General features: G+C 41.9%; 1 protein-coding gene across 1 annotated transcript in view; it reads right to left on the bottom strand.

Annotated features, from left to right (window-relative positions):
• Positions 1-6,829: 6,829 nt before the first annotated feature.
• si:dkey-261l7.2 (uncharacterized protein LOC569751 homolog) overlaps positions 6,830-24,200 on the bottom strand; it is a 34,836-nt gene continuing 17,465 nt past the window's right edge. The window contains exons 3-7 of the mRNA XM_055636090.1: positions 15,272-15,361; positions 13,080-13,162; positions 11,265-11,428; positions 10,346-10,456; positions 6,830-7,118 (exon numbers count right to left, since the gene is read on the bottom strand). Coding sequence (XP_055492065.1) covers positions 7,023-7,118; positions 10,346-10,456; positions 11,265-11,428; positions 13,080-13,162; positions 15,272-15,361 — 544 coding nt within the window. The 3' untranslated portion in view covers positions 6,830-7,022. The remainder of the gene's footprint in view (positions 7,119-10,345; positions 10,457-11,264; positions 11,429-13,079; positions 13,163-15,271; positions 15,362-24,200) is intronic.

The following is a 24,200-nucleotide window of genomic DNA, read 5'->3' as shown; positions in this document are numbered from 1 at the left end:
TTGTTAACTTTCGCCACCAGACATGTGGCAACTTTTGTGCACTGCCTAGGTGAAGTCTGCTATATGATTTTACCAGGATGTACTGTATGCATTTCACTGTACCCCCTTCCCAGTTCTTCGACTTGTCTTACTGTCTCCAACTATATTTTAATCTGTTTGCTTTGTTGTTACCTTCTCCCAACTGATCATTCTTCATTTCCCTTGATCTCCATTCCCTTTGTCCTGTTTTCACAGCTGACACTTCCTTATCGAAACACTTCCTTACCTATGTACTGCCACTCCCCTGACATCAATCTGAAGAGGGTCTCGACCCAAAACGTCACCCATTCCTTCTCTCCAGAGATAGACATAGAAAATAGGTGCATTTTGTGTCTTATCTTCTTTCACTGTATCTAAGCACATGCAACCATAAAATATAATTGATTCATTGAAATATTGTGAAGCAAGATAACCTCACAGTTAATTCTCAGGTCAAACAGAAACATACTTATTCATTCAATCTTTCATCGCTAGGAAGGAGAGACCCATTAATCTTACTATTATGGCTTATGCTCTCTGATTGTAGAAAACATAATATTTTGTACACGTCTGGAGAAGCTACAGTATCTTCACCGCTCAGTTACTCTGCCCTCACTTCTTGAACAGCCCGAGATGAGAAAGCAATCCATCCACCACTTACCTGCATGATTTTCATGTACCTTACAGACCCCTTCCTCAAGTCAAGGTCTGCTGGTCTACATCATTGCATCCAATATATTGTTAAAATATATTTTTGTCCATGTGCCCCATGTCATTAGCTTCTTGTTCTAACTCAGGCCATTGTTGCCACGGCAACAATCTTGAATCTAGTTCAGTCATCTTTCAAAATATTAACACAAAAATTGTTATGGTCTCGTAGGTTTGTAGGGTCACTTGTAAGAGGACATTCCAGTGTCTGAAGAAGGGTCTCGACCCGAAACGTCACCCATTCCTTCTCTCCAGAGATGCTGCCTGTCCCGCTGAGTTACTCCAGCATTTTGTGTCTATTCCAGTGGACTGCCTGTTTCTAAATTTGTCATAATTACACAGGTCAGACCTGTTTAGTACCTGAAACTGCTTTATTATTCAATATCCAAGTTGATGCAACAGGCTACATGTATGTCCCCAGTGTGTCCTACATTACTTCACGTGTTATATAAATCTACATCATAAAACTCAAGCACCCCACAAACACACAACTCCCTACCACAGGCAACCATCGCACATGATCCACTGCTACCTTAGTCTACATCTATAAGTCGTCAAAGCTGGAGTTAGTATTTATCACCCAACCACAAACATCTCAAGCATGAATGGGTCTACAGCAGGAGATACAAGAACAGGAGGAAAGATTTGATTTTGTTTTGACCAGGCTACTTGTGTAACTGTATCTGCCCATGTTGAAATTGATATAGGTGGCCACCACAGAGCTTTTCTGTTAAAAAAAAGACAAAGTGTTTGAGTAATAGCCCTGTCCCACGGTGCGAGTTTATTCCAAGAGCTCTCCCGAGTTTAAAAAAAAATCAAACTCGTGGTAAGCACGGAGAATGAACGTAGCGGGTACGTCGGAGCTCGGGGACGTCTCTTAGCGCTAACGGCAGGTAAGCACAGGAAGACTCGTGAAGATTTTTCGACATGATGGAAAATGTCCACGAGAGTACCGACGAGTGGCCATTACCGTAAATCTCCGAGTTCGAATCAGGGCAAATTCGGGAGAACTCTTGGAATGAACTCGTACCGTGGGACAGGGGTTTAACTCATGAGTCAGGCAGCATCTCTGGAGAACATGGATAAGTGATGTTTTGGGTCAGAACCCTTCTTCAGGTCCACACAGTTGAGCAGTAAAATGTTTGAATTTAGTTTATTGTCACATCCATGATTACAATCGTGCCATCCACAGTGGCAGACACAGTACAAGCAACTGCAAACGCTGGTTCATAAAAAGAAATACACAACCAGCATCTCTAGTTAATGGATATGGGATGTTTCATGTTGGATCTATTCTTCAAATGGTTCCTTATTCATTCATATTCAGACGTGGTGATTTTGTGTAACTTATCACTAACTCCTGCATTAAGTAGAGCTAATAACTCAACTAAGCTTCAATATGTCCTATTCACAACAAAAAATGATGTTCCACCTGACCTAATCATAAGCAACAATTATGATACATATCACTACACTGCTATCAGGCATTGCCTACTCAACAATAACTGTCTGGATAGAGTGGATGTTTCTACTAGTGAGAGTCTAGGACCTAGGACCAGAGGGCACAGCCTCAGAATTAAAGGAAATACCTTTAGAAAGGAGATGAGGAGGAATTTCTCTAGTCAGAGGGTGGAGAATCTGTGGAATTCTTTGCCACAGGCAGCTGTGGAGGCCGTCAAAAGATATTTTAATGTGGAAATTAACAGATACTTGATTAGTTAAGGGTGTTAGGGGTTATGTGGAAAAGGCAGATTGGGGTTGAGATGGAAAGATAGATCAGTCATGATTGAATGGTGGAGAAGACGATGGGCCGAATGGCCTAATTCTGCTCCTAGAACATATGAAAATGAATATATATCCACTGATGTAGTTTAGATACACTCAGAGCTATTTAGCTACAGATTGGATTATCATCAAGGCAAAAAAAGCAAAAATCATGACACTAGTCTTGCTTGAGATCAAAGCATGATATAATTGAGTGTGTATCAAAGTGAAATCGATGGGAACTGAATAAAGAATTCTTCACTGGATCCACTGGATTCCATCAATCTCACATGGATAGATGGTGGTTGTGGTAATTGGAGGTCGGAAATCTGATCTCCAGGCCACCAAGGAGGTGCGGTTTCACAAGGCAGCTCGCTTCATTAATCACTCCTTCTTTGTAAATGGGGTCTTCATTGATGATTACACACTATTCTCACGCTGACACCTTTCTTTTGTAGTTTGCTTTTTCAATGAAATATTTCAATGAACATAAGCTTGAGGAACAGCATTTCATCTTCTGGTGGGCCATTCCATAACCTCAGATAACTGGACATTTAGTAGTCTGAAGATCCAAAATAACATCTGTCCAGATGCTGCCTGGCCTGCTGATTTCCTCCAGCATTTTTTATTTTACTCAAGATTCCAGCATCTGCAGTTTCTCACATTTCGTAATACATTCACTCTTTTATCCCGTCCCGCTGAGTATTTATAGCTCTGTGTTTTAATTCAGTCTTACAGTACGTGCAGTGTTTTGCTCTCACAACTCCAGCATTATTTTCCTCTACATTTCCTTCTATTTATATCTCCTCCATATGTATCAGCTGTGACTAAAAGCTTTCACCACCCTCTCATTCATCAGCACCACCACTGGAAAATTCAATATCTATGTCTCTATTCTATCGCAGACATTCTCTTCTATCTCTCGAAGCTTCTTCCTCCTTTCGAACTTTGAATATATTCCATTTCTAACTTGTCTCAGTTCTGACAAAAGATGATTGATCTGAAATATTATGTCAGTTTCTCTCTCTATAGTTGCCTGGCCCGTTTTTTTTAATATCTAAATGTCATATATTGTAGGTCTCAATTCTGCTTTTACAATTTATTTATACCTGCTACATGCAACACCACTTCTATACGGAGCAAAAGACACAGAATCAATGGGACTTCCATCAGTCCAGTAGATATCTTACCCATAGAAATGAGGAAATGCAGATGCTGGTTTACAAAAATGAACACCAAGTGCTGGAGTAACTCTGCGGGCCAAGCAGTATCTCTGGAGAACATGGGTAGGTGACGTTTTGGGTCTTCAGATATCTTTCCTGCTTGGGTTTAGTCAAGGGGAGTGGACAGAAAAATCACTCCAAGCACCCCAGAAACACACAACTCCCTACCACAGGCAACCACCGCACATGATCCACTGCTACCTTAGTCTACATCAATATATACACTCCACTCATTGCAATTTTGTATTAAGCAGGAAGGTTGAAATAGTCACGCCATTCCTTATGCCAAACTTCATCCATGACCTGGCTTGTCTGATTGCACTTCACCATGCTCAACAATCTCCACATATATTCCCTTTGAGAAAGAACTCTAAGCTGGTTATGCAGCTTCAGTGCAGGTAACTACATTTAAGTAGCAATTCCTTAAAACATTCTGTAAAATCATGAATAAGATTGTACAGCAATTATATTTTAAATTACTGTAACTTGAATGGTTTCTAGTAAGAAAAATCCATGACCATTAAGAGTAGCGCAGTGGCATGGCTGGTAGAGCTGCTGCCTCACTGTGCCACAGACTTGGGTCTGTCCCAACATTGGGTGCTGTCTATGTGGAGTTTGCATGTTTTCCCTCTGAGAATGTGGGTTTCCTCCAGGTTTTCTTCCATATCCCAATGATGTAAACATTGGTAGGTTAATTAGCTTCTGTAAAGTTGAGAAAGTTGGATAATATAGAACTAGTGTGAACAGCATATCTGTACTTAGCATGGACCTGGTGGGCTGAAGGTCCCGTTTCCCTGCTGCCTCTCTAAACAAAACTAAATAAACTAATTCATCCATGCTTCACATTTGGCATAGACAATTGTACTCTAGTTTTAGTGGTGAATAAAACTTGCATTGATTTGTTTGCCATATACTCCATTTTACGATATCCTTTTTCAGTAACTTGCCATTAAAATTACCCAAAAGTCCATAATTTATGCAAAGCTCTGAGGACGAAATGACTTGGAGTTTCTGATGGATTGCCGCAGTGACTGTGGACTGTTCTAATGAGAAACATAGCTCGCATGAAACCTGAAATAATGAAATGGAGTTATGAACAATCTGCATAACGAGAGCAGCGCCTTCAGTTTTGCAACTTCTTTCCATCGTTAAAGGCTATTCAATCGAACCCAGCAGCATAAAAGTTGTCAAATATTCCACCCCTTCCACCACCACCACATCCCTATAATGTTTTGAATCATTCCATCTTACAGTCCACTGAGCATGCAAAATAAATGACATATTAATAGATAGCGTTGACATTCCCTTTATTCACAGAAATTGATGAAGAGAATTTTAAAAAATCTAATAATGCTTAATACAATACTTAGCAAACACACGACTTAGAACCTAAATCTTTGATTTTAAATGAATAGTGATAGAAAAGCAGTGGAATGGAATTTATGCTTTTTTTAAATAATAAACTATTTTACTGTTTTATGTTCCGTTCCAAGAATCATTTAGGAGGAAGAAAACACATTTCTCAGCATATCAAGTATATAGTCCATTAAGTCAATTTGCTTGCCGTATGTAAATCATAATCATTGCATGTTTTAAAGATGCAAATTAAATCAGCTTTCATTTGAATATGCTGGTGTATTGCTCTGGCATATTTGCATCTTCATTAGCCGTCCAAGATGGTCACTGAAGTGGATCTGCAATCACACATTATAATCGCTCCACACTGTTAATTTTCTACTACTACTGATTCTCTTATCATGTTTCTACACTGTGAATGGCTCGATTGTAATTACTGGTCACTGGTTCCTGCTGACTGGTTAGCATGCAACAAAAAGCTTTTTACTGTGCACATGGCAACAAACTAAACTGTAAACATGATTAGTGCAGATGTTAAACGTTATGGGGAGAAGGCAGGAGAATGGGGTTGGGAGGGAGAGATAGATCAGCCATGATTGAATGGCGGAGTAGACTTGATGGAAGGAATGGCCTAATTCTACTCCTATGACTGATGAACATACATGGCAACAAATCCAAACAACTGAAAAGATGATATTGAAAAAAACATTTAAATGCAAACAATATATAACTTTAAAACGTTCCTAAGAAATAGGAATAGAAGTGGATTTAAATCCCTATGTTTATTCATCTCCATATTCTCTTGGCTGTGAAGAGAAATATCTAGAGGATAATTGTTCCACTAGCTTTCTTGTACACCTTCTGACATCCAAGTGATTTAATACTAGCAGTAAAATAAAGGTACAAAGGTGGCTGGGTTTTCATCCGGGTGCCCCACTTTCCTCCCACATCCCATACGACATGCAAGTTTGTAGTTTAATTAGCCTCTGTAAATTGTCCCTAGTGTGCAATGAGTTGGATGCGAATGTGGGATAAAGTAGAACTAGTGATGATTGGCATGGATTCAGTGGGCCAAAGGGCCCGTTTCAATTCTGTATCTTTCAACCTACCAAAATTCAAGGAAACATGAAAACTCATGGTTTTCATTATATTATAGCACGAGGTCAAAGTTCAACCCATGTGTATTATTAGAAAGCAATGAAGATTATACCTTGGATTATTTCTCATTTAAGAATGAGAAGGGCTGCACGTGACGCGCTGGGTTCGACCCTGACTGCAGGTGCTGTCTGTATGGAGTTTGTATGTTCTCTATGTGATCTCATGGGTTTTCTGCGGGTGCTCCAGTTTCCTCCCACACTCCAAAGCCATTCAGGTTTGTGGGTTAATTGGTTTTGGTAAAATTGTAAATTATCCCTAGGGTGTAGGATAGTGTAGGAGAGTATGGGGCGATTGCTGGTCGACACAGACTCGGTGGGCTGAAGGGTCTGTTACTGTGTTGTCTCTCTAAACTCTAAAAAGAACACCAAATGTTCTAAATATCATGTTAATATTCTGTGAGTTCCTACTTCACCTGTCCTTCTAATTTTTTTAAACTGCGATGCCAGTAAATATTGAAGGTTGGGCATGATACCACTTTTCTGCTAATACGAATATTGTATCAATGTGCCAGAAATGTCTGATGAGTTTATTCACCAAGCTGCTAATATTTTAAAGAATTTATCTAAAGAACTATAGAAACATATTTTTGATTATCATACAGAGACTGAATCAAATTGCATTTATTTGACCTTCCAAATGAAAATACCTGTTATGGTAACAGTTTAAAAAACATTCAATAGATGCCCTTCTATTTTAAGTACATCACTAATTCAAGAGCTTAATGAGCGTAAAAGCTTCTCATTAATTCTCCTTTGGTGAATTGCTTTCCCTGCACCATTGGAAGTTGACCTCCATTCAGTCGTGTGGGTAGACTTGTTTCAGCCATGGCATCATCACGTATCGGTCTCCATCGAATGAGCTGAAGAAAGAATTCAACATGGGATGGTACACCTAGAAGTAACAATGAGTAGAGATTAGAACCAACAGCTTGCAAGGGACCCTCCACAACAAATCACAAACTTCCTCAAGGGATGGTGAAGGAGGCATATACAATAGTTGCAATTAAGACCAAAAGACATGGGAGCAGAATTGGGCCATTTGGCCCATCAAGTCTACCCCGCCATTCAATCGTGACTGATCTATTTTTCCCACTCAACCCCACTCTCCAACCTTCTCCCCATAACCTATGGTGCCCTTACCAATCCAGAACCTATCAATCTCTGCTTTAAACATGCTCATAAACAATCCCTCGTTTAAACCGTCTACTTTAGATAAGGCTTTTGCACAATGGAAACACTCAGGAATTAAAACGGTGGGAGATCTCCACGAGAAGGGGATTTTCCTCTTGTTTCAAGAACTACAGGAGAGATATCGTTTGAAGGCAAGCAATCTTTTTAGATATCTTCAAATCCGGGATTATGTGAAAACATATACACAAAACTGTCGTTTTATGGGTCCAGATATACCTGATGATTGTTTGAGTAGACATGCCGACACAAGCAAGCAATGTTAACATTTTACATTTATAACATTATTTTAAATGCGCATTCCCCATCTTCTGAGATGTATAGATAGGCGAGCATGGGAAGACGAGTTGGGTTTATTAATTTTAAAGGATATCTGGGAGGAAAGCCTACTATACATACACTACTGCTCTCTCTCAATGTCAGGCACTCCCTGGTACAATTTAAAATACTGCATAGGCTTTACTACTCAAAGACTAAATTCAATAAGATCTTCCCAACCCTCTCCCCTATTTATGATAAATGCCACCTCCAAGAAGCGACTTTAACCCATTCCTTTGCTTCCTGTATAAAGACACAAAACTTCTAGAGGGGAATATTTGATATCTTCTCTAAAATACTTAAAATTAAACTGGAATCAGAGGCCTGCTCTAAGCTAACGATATTTCAAAGACGTTTCCTTGACTACGGCCTAATAACTGCGAAAAAACTCATACTCAAAATTTGGAAAAAAAGAAAACTGCTGGGTTGTAAGCTGCCCAAGCGAAATATCAGACACATGGATATGCAGGGAATGATGGGTTATGGAACACGTGCAGGCTGAGAAGATTAGTTGGGGATATTGTGGGCCGGTTCCTGTGCTGTCCTGTCCCTGTGGGAACATAGGAGGGTAACTAACAGCTTCTGCTCATGGTCCATTAGCACCTATATTTGTGTGGTTGGCGATTGAAGGCCACAGTTGTGGTGCTCTGTAGTTGAATACATGCTACCCAAGCCCGCATTTGACAAATGAGAATTTACGTGGGGCAATCTACTAATATCTCCCAGGACGTGAGGCCAGCGCTTCCAGGGCAGGAAGAGAAGAAAACTAGTGGAAGAAAGAAAGCATCAGAATGAAGTTTAAAACTGAAAGGTAAATTATTTATATAATTTACAGATTGCAGATTATAAGACTCTTCCACAACTTAGTTCCATTTAAAAAAATTGACATGCATATTTGCTGAAGCATTTTTGTGAATGTTCTTTGCTTTTTCTTAAATTGGAAAGGTGACACGGTGGCTCGGTTGCTGCCTTACAGCGCCAGAGACCCAGGTTCAATCCTGGCTATGGGTGCCATCTTTACGGAGCTTGTACGTTCTCCCTGTGACCAAACGTAGGTTTTCTCTGAGAACTTTTGGTTTGCTCCCACACTCCAAAGACAAACAGGTTTGTAGGTTAATTGGCTTGATATAAATGTAGGATAGTGTTGATGAGCAGGAATCACTGGTTGGTGCTGACTCGGTGGGCCGAAGGGCCCGTTTCTGTGCTGTATCTCTAAACTCTAATCTAACATAAAATGAGCATTATTTTTTACTTCAGCGATTATCTCCCTTCTCCCCATTTTTATTAGAACAGTGCTCATCGAGCCTAATGTGGAAAATGGCATGGGTATAGACCAACATTTAATTTGTAACCTTTAAACAAGTGTTTACTTCAACAGTTGAGAAGTGAAATAATTCCTTTCCTGGTAGTCTGCCAGTTTTCTTTATTACCTCCCTACACATGAAGGAAGATTTTCTCAGAATCTTCTTCAATATGGAAATTTATTTGATGAAGCTCACTCCAATTAAATGTTAATAAAAACTCTCAAGATCATGATGAGAGTTGGCAATTAATAATGAAGCCTAATCTTACACGTACAGTCTAGAACGTAGTTATTCAAAGGTATCAAAGGTATCAAAGGTATTTTATTAGTCACATTCACATACACCTAGGTGTAGTGAAATGAAATGCTTCTTGCCATTTTGCAGCACACAAAAAAAGAATACAGACATAACACCAATGAGAGTCTTAAACACAAAGACCATCCCCCCACAATGGTTCCCATTATGAGGGAAGGCCCAAAGTTCAGTCCCCAACCCCAGTTCACCCATAGTCGGGCCTATTGAGGCCTCCATAGTTGCCTCTACGGATGTCCGATGTTCCAGGCCGTTCTCGCCGGGTGATGTTGCTCCGGCGTCGGGAGAGTCCTCCCAGCGGCCTGGGAACCCTGGAACGGCCGTTTCCGTACTGGAGGCCGCGGCTTCAGAAACCAACAAGGCCGCGCCGGTTGGAGCTCCACCACTGGCGATCTCATCTAGAGATCCCAGGCTCCCGGTGTAAAGTTCAATGCCGCCGCCCGCAGCTGGTCGCTCCACAGTCCCGCAGCTCCACGGTGTTGTTCCCGGCGGTCTCAGCTCACCGGAGCTCCAGCGCGGTGACCTGGGCAAGGCATCGCCCGCTCTACGATAGCGCTCCAGCGCTGTGCCGCCGCCGAAGCCGAGGTTCTGGGTGGTCCTCGACAGGAAACGCCGCTCCAGGCCCGCTGGTAGGCCGCGAGGATGGGTCGAAGCTGCAGCCCGAAGAAAAGTTGCCTCTCCGACCAGGTAGGGACCAGGTAGGGACCAAACTATATTTGAAAGATAGTTTTCACCTTCTCCCCCCCCCCACATAAAAAAGTCTAGACCTCCAAACAAAACACTTAACTAACTAAAATAAAAAATAAAAAGATGAAGAGACAGACAGCTGCTGGCTGGGCAGCCATGCATAGGACAACACCCCCCATTAATTGTTAAGGACAGACTAACTGGAGTTTTGAACTGGAGAAAAATAATCCAGTGCATATCTCCCTCAGCTTGTTTCTTGTACCTCATTTTGTCCTCAAAGGTATTCCCACCCCAACAATCAAATACATACCTGTATACTTGTCAATATGACAATATCCTCTTCTGGAATATAGGCTGATGTTGAGCTTGTTCCATCATTTGTGTGAACAAGAACCTTATAATGAGGAGTGTATCTCAAATTCTGCGGACACAAATCTATCGATCAGTTCATTCAAAATTAACGTACAATCCAATTTTCTGTGTCAAAAGTATCAGCAGAATATAACCAGTAAATTCTTCCATAGTTTTTAAACTATTACTTCCTCCATTCTCCTCCAAAAATACACCTAAAGCAAAATATATATCAGAACATGATGCCTCAGACTACATTTTCATTTGAAAACATCTCTGTTTGACAAATGATACACTGCTGCCTGCACGCTCACACTGTCTCAGGAAGTACACAGCCAGTAAAAGTGACTATCTCAAATTCAAATTTGAGTTGTATCTAAAAGGTTAAGATAAAACATGTGAAAAGTTAAACTAAATTATATTTGCAATTCTTTTTATCGTACGCACAGCTTTTCTGCTGTGAATTTGTATTGTCTCAGCAGAGAGAAATGTTAAGGGTCGGCACGGTTGCGCAGCAGTAGAGTTGCTGCCTTACAGCGCCAGAGACCTGGGTTCGATCCCGACTACTGGTGCGGTCTGTACAGAGTTTGTAAGCTCTCCCCGTGACCTGCGTGGGTTTTCTCCGGGGGCTCCGGTTTCCTCCCACACTCCAAAGACGTACAGGTTTGTAGGCCAATTGGCTTTGGTAAAATTGTAAATGGTCCGTAGTGTGTGTAGGATAGAGTTAGTGTATGGGGATCGCTGGGCGGTGTGGACTTGGTGGACCGAGGGGCCTGTTTCCAAACTGTATCTCAAAACTAAAAGAAACTAAGCTGAAATGAGTTCTCAACTAATGACAGCACGTGCAACATCCTTCTTTTGATCATCACTCATATTACCTGGAAGTCTGCATGATATCTTTCATGAAGCCACTCATCTGGGGCATTGGCGTATTCATCCCATCCGATTATCACACCGAGGTATCCTTCATGCTTGTGTCTGAAGACCTGCCCCACTCTGTATTTGACAGGGGGCGACCTTGGAGACCGAGGCTCCAATGAGCCTAATAAAATGTGGAAAATGGCATGTTTAACAAGTATACACCAACATTTAATTTGAAGTCTGTGATCAAAATCTTGGTGCAAGTTCATTGTCCTTAAACACATTTTTATTACAAATAATTGTCTTAGAATCTTCTGATGAAATATTATTAAAACCTGTAATTTGGAGACAAAACTAATCTTACCAATTTGATCTGGATCTCATTCCTAGCCTCAGAGTTAAATGAAAAGCATGTTCAGTATCATGAACCTGATATCATCAGTTCACCATTTTCCTAATGGTCTTGTAAATAAACTTGGTAGCTACGGTCATTCATAATTGTCATCCACTTGTTCATTTCAATGTGAAAACTGTAGTCAGAAAGTTTTATCACCTCATGAGGTAAATGAGGAGACTCAGCAAGAGCGACAGGTGGAGAGGCAAGAGAAGATGATTCTTGCCTCCCCAATTGTTCTGTTGCCTCCCCAATAGCCTCAGCAGACAAAACATAAAGGGAAGATGGCAGAAGGTAGGGCCATATAACTTCAACAGGAACAGAGGGGGAACTGGTGGAGTGGTACCAATCTCTAATTCTGTGCTCTCTGATGAGGCCAGTGTGTCATGGGATCATAATAGATTATAGAGCTGTACAGTACAAGAACAGGCCCTTTAGCCAACAATGTCTGTGCTGAACATATTGACAAGGCCAACTCATACCTGCTTGCACAGAATCCATATCTCTCCATTCCCCATTATTCACAATCCATATCTCTCAATGTCCTACTATCCAAGAGTCTCTTAAATGCCACAGTCATATCTGCCTCATATCTCCTTTAAACTTTCCTCCTCTCACCTTAAAGCTATGCCCTCTCGTATTTGAATGCCCTCTCGTCTTTGAATACTACATGGTGGTTTGGAAGCATGACAGAGAAAGAAAAACATCAAAAAGCAAACTACTGGAGGAAATTAGCGAGGCAGGCAGAATCCAAGGAAGGAAATGGACAGAAGAAGCTTTTGGGTCAGGACCATTTTATCAGTCTTAAGAAGCATCCTTGCCCAAAAGGTCGTCTGCCCAATTTCCCTCCACATACACTGCCCAACCTGTTCTCAGCTACATTCTCTTGTGTCAACAGTGAAAGGACACTCCAACATCAAAGATGAGGCACACCATTATAAATTAAAGTCAAAGGAAGCTTGGAGATTTACATGTAGGAAGGAACTGCAGGTTTATACTGAAGATCACCACAAAATGCTGGTCCGAAGAAAGGTTCCAACCAGAAATGTCACCTATTACTAATCTCCAAAGATGCTGCCTGACCCGCTGAGATACACCAGCATTTAGTGTCTATATATGGACACTGGTTGAGCAACTTTTTTTGTTTCCTCTGGGTATGTGAGTACTCAGGAAAATGACAATAAAGATATACTATACTATACTATTTGAGGTTCATTTTATGCCTTGTAACGTGAGGGTGAACATCCAGTTTAAATACTGCATACAAACAGCAATGAAAATTGAGCACAGCCAAAACAACGGAAGAAGTGAATTGATGAAAGTTAGGTGTTTTTATTATGGGAAAAGCAATAATTAGGATCTATGGATGAGTAAAACATGTAGGTGAATTCTAAACTCAGATAAATAATCATTTAGTTTGTGGTCCTCTATGTGATACCTGCAAAGTATCCATCCTTTTCTTTTAATAACAAGACTTCAACAGCTGGGGACTCGCCAAGAGGGTCTTCGTTTTGAACAGATCTGCAGGACATCAGAAAACACATGAAATTTTCACACAAACTCTTACCAAATCCATAAAAGCACATGCACCTGGAAGATTTGTTTTACTTGGATATTTTTAAGGCGTAGATTGGCACATTCTTGATTTGCAAGGAGGTTAGGGGTTATGGGGGGAAGGCAGGAGAATGGGGTTGAGAGGAAAAGATAGATCAACCATGATTAAACGGCGGAGTAGACTCGAATGGCCTAATTCTGCGCCTATAACTTATGAAGAGCAAAACATGTTCACTTCCCAACTGGCAGGGAAAATTACATCCTAGGTTTTCCAAGAAACTTTCTTCAGGTTTGTGGTTCAGTATTCTACTGCTCGGTTTACCAAAAAAACCCACAAAGTGCAGCAGCAACTCAGCATGTGAGGCAGCATCTCTGGAAGGAATGAATAGGCATTGTTCCATGTCAGGGCCTACTATTTGGTTTAGTTATTTTCCTTTTGAGGAGAGTTTTCTTTCACTGTTGACCCAAAACGTCCCCCATCTTTTTTCTCCAGAGACGTTGCCTGAGCCGCTGAGTTACTCCGACACTTCGCATCAACACTTCTTTACTTGGAATTTGCAGATCAGATCATTTAAGGAGCACAATTAAAGATTACCCAGGTAAGCAACAAGTAATTCTTAAATTGCACAAATGAGTACTGAGGTTTTATGGGGAGATGTAGCTATAAAGTAAATGAGCAGTTGTGCACTATATCACTACCGGAATTGAACTCAAATTGAGAAAAAAAATCTGGCACATGTCCAGTCCTCCTAAGTCACAAATCGTCTTATCCTCACTAACCTGCATTGGCTCTCTCTAAAAATACACTTAACCCAGAATCCTTGGACTTATCGTTAAAGGACATAATCCTATAAGAAGAAAAAATATATATAATGCAGAAACTGGAGTGATAAAAGAAGCATCAATAACCAAAACTCATTTTTATTACATTTGTGACATTGAAGAATATTCCAGGATGTTTTCTGCCAGGCTTTATCTTGGAGACCAAGTAATTTGTGAACAAGATGAGTGGGAATTTTTTTTTAAAGGTGGACAATGGGAACGAGGAGATTTTCGAAGGGAATTGCAGAAGATAGGACCCAAACAGTTACAGAAAAACAACATTTGTTGTTTTCATGACAAATGGTTTGTAACGAGCTGCCGGAGGAGGTAGTTGAGGCAGGTACTATCGCAACGTTTAAGAAGCAATTAGGCAGGTACATGGATAGAACAGGTTTAGAGTGATATGGGCCAAACGCAGGCAAGTGGAACTAGTGTCGATGCGACATGTTGGTCGCTGTGGGCTAGTTGGGGTGAAGGGTCAGTTTCCACACTGTATCACTCTATGACACTTGATTCAGATGGATGGACATTAGGTGGATGAATGTGAATCCACAACTGAAATTAGTTTAGTTTACTGATACAGCGTGGAAGCATGCCATTTGGCCCATTGAGTCTGCACCAACTAGCGATAACCTATACAACAGTTCTATCCTGTGCAGGAGAGAAAATTTACAGAAGCCAATTAACCTACAAACCTGCACGTCTTTGGAGTGTGGGAGGAAACCGGAGCACCCTGTGAAAATCCACACGGTCACAGGAAGAACAAACTCCGTACAGACAAGCACTCGTGGTCAGGATCGAACCCTGGTCTTTGGTGCTATGAGGTAGCAATTCTACCTCTGCACCACTGAGAAGCCCTTTAAGTACTATTAGAAATTGGGTGAGATCAGATTATGAACAGATGTAAAGTTGACAGCAAATTACCGAATTTGAACTCCCAACAATCAACAGTCTTAAAAAAAATACAAATTTGCCGGTTCCTAGGTCACCTAAAGTGGTATCACTGATGGTTATTGAGTTTGCCTGCCTTTATTTTAACAGTCATACTAATTTTGACATACGAGTAGTTTCCCCAGACAGTGAATTTAAGCCATAAAGTGAATGCTTTTACAGTGCGGCATGGAGCCAGTAATAGATGGTCCCAAGGATCGATGTACACAAATTAACCTCCTGTACAACTTTCAGAATTATTGGCCACATTTATCATGAACAACTGTTAGGACTTGATGCCAGTTGAGTGGATCAATAACTTACCTCCCCTTCAAACTCCATTCTTTTAACCAGTCCTTCCAAGCTTGCAAAGTTAAGTAAGATTTTCTGAATTGATTCCAATTATTGATTAACCTTTGAGAAATGGAAGTAGAAACATTCAATGTATTGGGACGTGGAATTATAAGGAAGGACAAACCCTTTACAAGAAACAAAGTAAATGCCTTTGCCAAACTTTGCAAATAATGCCTGATATTTTTGAAACGCTTATCCACCTATAATGCAATAATGTCGTTTAGTTTAGTTTATTTTAGAGATACAGCGTGGAACCAGGTCCTTGAGTCCACTGAATCAACGCAAACCAGTGATTCCCGTACACTCACACTATCATACACACACAAGGGATACACACACAAGGGTGTCTTTGGAGTGTGGGAGGAAATGGGAGCTACTGGAAAAAAACCCATGCAGGTCACGGGGAGAAGGTACAAACTCTGTACAGACAAGCACCCATAGTCAGGATTGAACACGGGTCTCTGGCGCTGTAAGGCAGTAACTCCACCGTTGCATCACCGTGCAACCCCTCCATTTTCAGTAATTTATTGATTGAATGAGAAATGGAGCAGAAATCCAAGAAATGGCAGAAATTTGGGAGTGGAGAGTGAGGTCAGCAGCGAAGGTGATAACATTGACGAGTTCAGCAATACGTGCAGGAAGCAGCACCAATGCAGTCATCATTGTAATGGAGAAAGAGTTGGCGAGTGGTACCACAGAAGGTTTAGAATAGGGATCGCTCGGCAGAGCGAACGAAAAGACAGGTGTAGCTAGGGCCTATGTGAGTGCCCACCGACACCTTTGAGTCATAGGAGGTGATGGGAAGGTTAGGCATCTATCGTGAAGATAAGACAATGGGAATTGAATGTTGGAGGGCACATGAGATTGCCTCTAGATTCAGGGACAGTTTCTTCCCAGCTGTTATTAGGCAACTGAACCATCCTGCCCAAAATCTAGAGAGCAGTCCTGAGCTACTTGCTACCTCACTGGAGACCCGCGGACTATGTATGATGGGACTTTATCTAGCACTAAAAGTCATTCACGTCATTCCCTTTAACCTGTATCCGTACAATGTAGATGGCACAATTGTAATCATGTATAGTTTTTTCCGCTGACTGGTTAGCACGCGACAAAAGCTTTTGACGTGACGATAAACTAAACTCAACCATTCACCAAGATCTACCAGCAATTTATTCGTCACTCCAGATGCCAGCATCTGCAGCCTCTAGCGTCTCCAGTACAAGATGTTAGCTCACCATCATCTTCTCCAGGGAAAATATGGATGATCAATAAATACAGGCCTTAGCAGCAACAACGGCATCATAATAAATGGATCAGCACATACGTGGACAGGTTTTAAACATCATTTATGCAACTATCTCATTCATTCTCAAAAATGCAATTATTTTAACAATAAAATGGTTTAATAATTATAAGGTACACTTTGTGATCTGTCTGGTAGGTTCCATAACAATCATGACGCTTGATGTAAATATTCAAGACATGGATGAATGTCAAGAGTTTGTATCCAATAGAACCAGCGCCCACATTAAAAACTGCTCCATATAGGTGGAGTGTGGCGGCGCCTAACGGCAGCGGCTCGACTGCAGTCGTCTGTCTTTTTTGTAATTTTTGTCTTGTCTTGAGCCTAGTTTTTATTATTTTTTAGCTGTGTATATGTGGGGGGTGGAGGGGGGAAACCGTCAGTCTCTTCCCTGTACGGGGGACCCGACCTTTTCCCTGTCGGGTTTCCGATGACGTTGGGCCCAACATCGTGGAGCTGGCGGCGGCCTCCAACCGTAACCAACCTGAGGGCTCCAGTCGCGGAGCCTGCGGACATGCTTCACGGAGCTGGACGTCTTCAGAGTGGGGAGAGCTGTGGTGGCGCAAGGCTGCGACCCGACTTCGGAGCTTCGGAGACTCCAGCCGCAGGCCCGGTGGACAGGAACATCACAGGAGCTCCAGGTCCCTGGTGGGAGACCGCTTTTCGGAGCTCCCGCAACGGCAACTTCTCCCGCTGGAATCGCGGGGTTTGAAGGACACGGTTTTGGGGCCTAACATCGCATCGCGCGGCTTAAATGGCCACGGATTTTACCATCGCCCGCTTTAACATCAGAGCCCCAGTCGCCTCGACGTTGCAGTTGGACTGCTGGACCGTGGGAGAAGAACAAAGGGAAGAGATAAGACTTTGCCTTCCATCACAGTGAGGAGGTGTTGGAGATTCACTGTGATGGATGTTTGTGTAAACTGTGTTAAATGTGGGTCTTGGGTTTTTTTGTAATGTAAAAAACTGTAGAAAATGTAATTTTGTTCAAACCAAGTTGTTCGAATGACAATAAAAGGCTTTGTATTCTTCCATTCTATATACATTTGAATTCTTACGTGAGGAGAACTTATTTCGCACAGAGAGTGGTGAATCTCTGGAACTCTCTGCCACAGAGGGTAGTTGAGGCCAGTTCATTGGCTATATTTAAGAGGGAGTTAGATGTGGCCCTTGTGGCCAAGGGGATCAGAGGGTATGGAGAGAAGGCAGGTACAGGATACTGAGTTGGATGATCAGCCATGATCATATTGAAGGCTGGCCGAATGGCCTACTCCTGCTCCTAATTTCTATGTTTCTATGTTTCTAAAAGATGACAGGAAATTCTGCATTCACCAAATTAAGCAATCTATTATTTTTTTTTGTACATTTCATGTTAATCGCATTTGGAACCAATGATTAATATGGTTTTGATATATTTCTTTTTCTGATAGTTTACTATGATGATGCCAGACTCACACTTACTAAGATTGAACTTTAAAAACATTCACAATTATTATAGAAATGGTTGACATTTAAATCCTTATAGGACTATTCCTTTGGGGTTCATGTTTCAACAACACTAAACAAGATAATCATTTTGCTTTAGATAGACACAAAGTGCTGGAGTAACTCAGCGGGTCAGGCAGCATTTCTGGAGAAAAAGGATCAGTCGGATCCCGAAACGTCACCTATTCCTTTTCTCCAGAGATATTGCCTGACCCGCTGAGTTACTCCAGCACTTTGTGTCTATCTTCGGTATAAACCAGCATCTGCAGTTCCTTCAGAGGTCAGTACAACTAATTTTTTCTGTGACACGACTTGCATGTTAACTTTCAAAACACAACTATTTATTTTTGAATACATTTAAATGCAGTTCTGAAATTGAATCTGAATCAGTTCACTCCATCAAGCTTGGAATTGAAATAGGGCAGCAAATGAGCACAATGATGGTAAATTGTCCTGTACTTTTAAACATATTAAAGCCAAGGCAATATTTTTTACTTTATTTATCCAACCATCAATCTGATAAACAAGAAGAGTATTTTAGCACTGCAGGGGATAAAGGCATCTGGCCACTGTTTGCTGGGCTAGTTCTAAACTAATTACATCTCTCTCCCTTTGGGAAAATAATCTCAATTACACAATTGAATGTTCAAACAAAGAATCCCTGACTTACTAAAAGACTACAATTGGCTCTTGTGAACTTTCAGGCAAAATGGTACATCTGATTCTGCTAATTCTGACGAAATGTTTAAGAAAGAACTACAGATGCCGGAAAAAAACCCCCAAAAGGTAGACACAAATGCTGGAGAAACTCAGCTGGTAAGGCAGCATCTATGGAGCGAAGGAATAGGCGACAAAACTGCTTCTTCTTCTTCTAGCGTATGGCGTGCACAGCCTAAAGTTGTAGGACAACTTGTTCAATTTAATCTTGTTTGATTGTGCACACCAGGTTGATTGCATTTGTCGAAACAGGGCGGACCACGTGAAGGTTGCAATCTCCCACCCCACAAAAATGCTGAAGAAGGGTCTGAACCCGAAACGTCACCTATTCCTGCGCTCCATGGATGCAGCCTCACCTGGTGAGTTTCTCCAGCATTTTTGTCTACCTGCTAATTCTGACAGTGTTTGGGGGCTAAAAATAAGGTTAGTTTAGTTTAGATTAGAGATCCAGCACAGAAAAGGCACTTTGGCCCACCGAGTCAGCGCCAATCAGTGGAAGATGTATCTCAACAGTTTTGTAGTTTCATTAATCCTATTGTAGAACGCAGCATTACACTGTATACTGTAGGTCCACCATGGTGGCGCAATGGTAGTTCCTGCCTTACAGCGCCAGAGACCCAGGTTCCATCCCCACTACAGGTACTGTCTGTACAGAGTTTGGACATTCTCCCTGTGACCTGAATGGGTTTTCTCCGGGGCCTCCACAGATATAGAGGTTTGTAGTCTAATTGGCTTGGTATAGATGTAAGTTGTCCCCACTGTGTATACGATAATGTTAATGATCGGCGATCGCTGGTCGGCGTGGATTCAGCTGGTATCTACCAGTGCATTGATTTCTGAGTTGCAAACATTCACTTCAACCAAGAGTCAAGTGTTTTGACTGGGCCAACAAACAACAAATCCACAATTGCTATCATCGGAAATGTTGTTGATCTCTGGATTGGCTTCGACAACACAATGCAATTTGCTGAGTCTGGATTACTAGATTTCCTTGGAGCTTGTCATTCACTAACTGGTTTTAATCCCAGTTGGACATTCTGCTTGAATAACAATAATAACAGCTTGTAGAGTGTTGCTTCTCTTGCTGATGCCGGTGAGATTATTTGTTGCTGGTTTTGAGTGAATACAATTTGGTGGCGCAATGTTCCAGCTGGTAGTGCTGCTGTCACACAGGGCCAGAGACCCGGCTTCCATCCTGACCTCGTGCCCCGTCTGTGTGGAGTTTGCATGTTCTCCCTGTGACCGTGTGGGTTTTCTCCGGGTGCTCCAGTTTCCTCCAACGTCCCAAAGATGTGCGGGTTTGTAGGTTAATTGGCCCAAGCGTGCAGAGTTGGTGAGAAAGTGGGATCGAGTGGCTCACTCAATTGAACTTGACAAGGAGCTTATTAACTTTCATTCAATAACAGAATCATTCACATTTTACACCAAGTAATCTCAGGTGTATACTACCTTGATTATTGTTTCATTCTCTTCTTCCCTAATGTGAAGAAACACACTTGATTCATTTACCACATTTTGCTGTGAAGTCAAATGTCTGGTTGTTACAACCTTAACATCCAATTTGTCACTGAGTGTAGATCATAAATATCCATCAATTCTTCATCCAATTCGCTTGTCCATTTCTCTCCACAGATGTAGCCTGACCCGTTGAGTTCCTCCAGCACTTAGGTTTTCAGACAACACCACAGTTCCTCCTTGCAATACAGTGTTTGTAGATCTTACCTGTGTGGAAAGAGCTGCCGCAGGAGGTACCTGAGATAGGGACTATCGCAACGTTTAAGAAGCAATTAGACAGGTACATGGATAGAACAGGTTTGGAAGGGTATGGGCCAAACGCTGACAAGTGTGAATGGGACATGTTGGTTGGTTTGGCGAGTTGGATCGAATGGCCCGTTTCCAAATTGTGCCCTTCTGTACCAGTTATCCACATGTTCAGGAATCCTCTGGAGTTAAGTATTACTATGTAATTGAACTATTATACTTCCTGTACATTCACAACGATACGCTGAAATTCTGGTCTTACTCCATTGACAAGTTTGCAGAAGACAACACTGTAGTGTGCCAGGAAGGGGGTAGAACAAGAAGAAGTCAACATCGATGGTCGACAGCTTCAAGTTCCCAGGTCTAAATATGACCAACAATTTGTCCTGGACCAACCTCCATGAAGCTACAGCCAAGAAAGCACACCAACACCTCGACATCCTCAGAAGACGAAAGAGTCTCTTGCCCATAGTAGGTGAATCGAGAACCAGAGGACATAGGTTTAAGGTGAGGGGGAAAAGATTTAATAGGAACCCGAGGGGCCACCTTTTCATGCAAAGGGTGGTGGTGTATGAAACAAGTTGCCGGAGGAGGTTGTTGAGGCAGGTACTATCGCAACATTTAAGAAACATTGAGACAGGTACATGGACAGGACAGGTTTAGAGGGATATGGCAGGTGGGACTAGTGTAGATGGAACATGATGGCTTGGGTGGGAAATTTGGGCCAACGGGCCGGTTTGCACGCTGCGTGACTGTGACATTTAGACATCATATCTCAAACAACTCTTACCAACCTTTCCCGAGGCATTACAGAAAGCACCCTGTGAGGGTGCTTCACAGCTTGGTTTGCCAACAGCTCTGCCCAAGAATGCAAGAAATTGCAGTGTTGTGCGTAGATCGCAGTTCAAACCGAACTTTTCCCCTTTGACACCATCTATACTGTACGCTGCTTCACAAAAGCAGCCTCCATAAACAAAACCGTTTCATCTCAGTCATTCCATTTTCTCCCCACTCCTGGCAGGTAGAAGTTGCTAAAGCTTCAAACATGTACCCCCAGATTCAGGGACAGCCTCTTCCCCACTGCTATCATACTACTGAATAAACTAAGGGTGTAATCCCCACCTCCTGACCACCCTTGCCCTTTAACTGCACTTTCTCTGTAACTGCAACTCCATGATGCTGTAACATTATATTCTGCACTCTGGCATTTTTCTCTTTTATATTATTGTGTATGGCTCGATTGCACTCGTATATGGGATGATTTGACCACATAGCAGACAAACAATGTTCCTGTGTTGCACTGTTCACCGGTCCATGTACAATTTGGTAAAACAATGTTCAATTTGAAACCAGGGTCTTGAGCTGCAATAAAGCTAACCGTGGAGGTCTGCAATGGCTAGCGTGAATCACAGAATCAGATTAAAAGATTTACCAGCAGCAGAATAAATGGCAGGCACTTGAAAGTAAGTTTAAAATTATTGGTAAATGTACAGTCTGTTGAGCAGTAAACACTCCATAAGAAATGGGATCCCCCTGTAACTAACTAAGCTTGAAAAGAGTAGTTTAGATCAGTGGCGGACTGGGTCTAAAAATATTGGTTGCCAGGAGACAAAGGGGGCCCACTTCATCAGGGGCCCACTTGCCATTGGGCAAGCTGACACCCTGGCCAGTCCGCCACTGGTTTAGATTAAAAGAGGCTTACAACATTGATGAGACTACTAAACTTGACCTTCAGGAACATTTTAGAAAGCATCATGGAGTGATACAGCGTGGAAACAGGCCCTTTGGTCCAACTTGCCCACACGGCAGCACTACAGCTACACGAGCTACACTAGTCCCACCTGCCTGCGTTTGGTCCACATCCCTCTAAACCTGTCCTATTCATGCACCTGTTTAAATGTTTCTTAAACGTTCCGATAGTTCCTGCCTCAACGGCCACCTCCGGCAGCTTGTTCCATACACCCACCACCCTTTGCATGAAAACGTTACAATGAAATAAAATGAAATTATTAACCAAAAGGCTGATTATGAGTTTAAATCAGCACAAATTTTAAGAAGTGTATCATTTTATATAACTGTAAAAACAAGATTATGGCAAATATGCTAGACAACAGTATCAGACATATATAGAAACAAAGAACTGCAGATGCTGGTTTATACCAAAGATAGACACAAAGTACTGAACTAACTCAGTGGGTCAGGCAGCATCTCTGGAGAAAAAGGATGGGTGATGTTTCGGGAAGAGACCCCACCCAAAATGTTACCCATCCTTTTTCTCCAGACATGCTGCCTGACCCGCTGAGTTAGTTCAGCACTTTGTGCCTATCTTTAGCATCAGAACTATAAAGGGGAATGGAGAAAAGGCCGAGGCAGTAAACAAACACTGTGTGCCCATTTTCACTTCAGAAGAGATAATAAATAAGACATAAATACAGGGGAACCGAAGATCACTTGTAGAAGCCAAATATGATCGGTCAGAGTCACTCTGGTTTTATGAATAGAAAATTGTATTCAACAAAATTAATTTCACCGAGGGTGTAACCAGGAAGAAATCAGGTGATGCAATTTTATTGGATTGTCATTGGGTAATTAATATAGTACCATACAACATTTTAAATAAAAGTAACTAAGATTGGTGGTAATATTAACATGGATAGAGGAATCACATTCTCCCTACAAGATGGTGGCAGTACTCCAACCATGACATAACCAATGTATTCAAAATTCTATTATACCCTCCCTGCTCTTATAGTTTATACCCCGAGGAATAAAGGCAAATATCTCACATGCTCTCACCACCACATTAGCTTCCTGTGCTGCCAGCTTCAGAAATCCCTGGACTTGTTTTGTTCAGGTTAGTTTATTGTCACGTGTACCGAGGTACAGTGAAAAGTTTTTTTTGCGTGCTAACCAGTCAGTGGAAAGACTATACATGATTACAATCGAGCCATCCACAGTTGGCCTTTATAACAAAAGGAGTCGAGTAGAGGAGCAAAGAGGTCTTTCTGCAGTTGTATAGGGCTCTAGTGAGACCACACCTGGAGCATTGTGTGCAGTTTTGTTCCCCTAATTTGAGGAAGGACATTCTTGCTATTGAGGGAGTGGGGTTTACAAGGTTAATTCCCGGGATGGTGGGACTGTCATATGCTGAGAGAATGGAACGGCTTGGCTTGTATACTCTGGATGAGAGGGATCTTATTGAAACATGTAAGATTATTAAGGTTTTGTACACACTAGAGGCAGGAAACATGTTCCCAATGTTAGGGGAGTCCAGAACCAGGGGCCACAGTTTAAGAATAATGGGTAAGCCATTTAGAACGTAGACAAGGAAACACTTTTTCTCACAAAGAGTTGCGAGTTGTGAGTGTGGAATTTTCTGCCTCAGAGGGCGGTGGAGGCCATTTCTCTGGATACTTTCAAGAGAGAGCTCTTAAAGATAGCGGAGTCAAGGGATATGGGGAGAAGGCAGGAACGGGGTACTGAGTGGGGATGATCAGCCATGATCACATTGAATGGTGGTGCTGGATCGAAGGGCCAAATGGCCTACTCCTGCACCTATTGTCTATTGTATATTGTCTATTTGGACCATATCCCTTTAGACTTTTCCTATCCATGTACCTGTCCAAATGTATT

The sequence above is a fragment of the Leucoraja erinacea genome, chromosome 5, assembly GCF_028641065.1.
Source record: "Leucoraja erinacea ecotype New England chromosome 5, Leri_hhj_1, whole genome shotgun sequence".
NCBI classification, from domain to species: domain Eukaryota; kingdom Metazoa; phylum Chordata; class Chondrichthyes; order Rajiformes; family Rajidae; genus Leucoraja; species Leucoraja erinaceus.
This window is presented reverse-complemented; position numbering and strand designations above follow the sequence as displayed.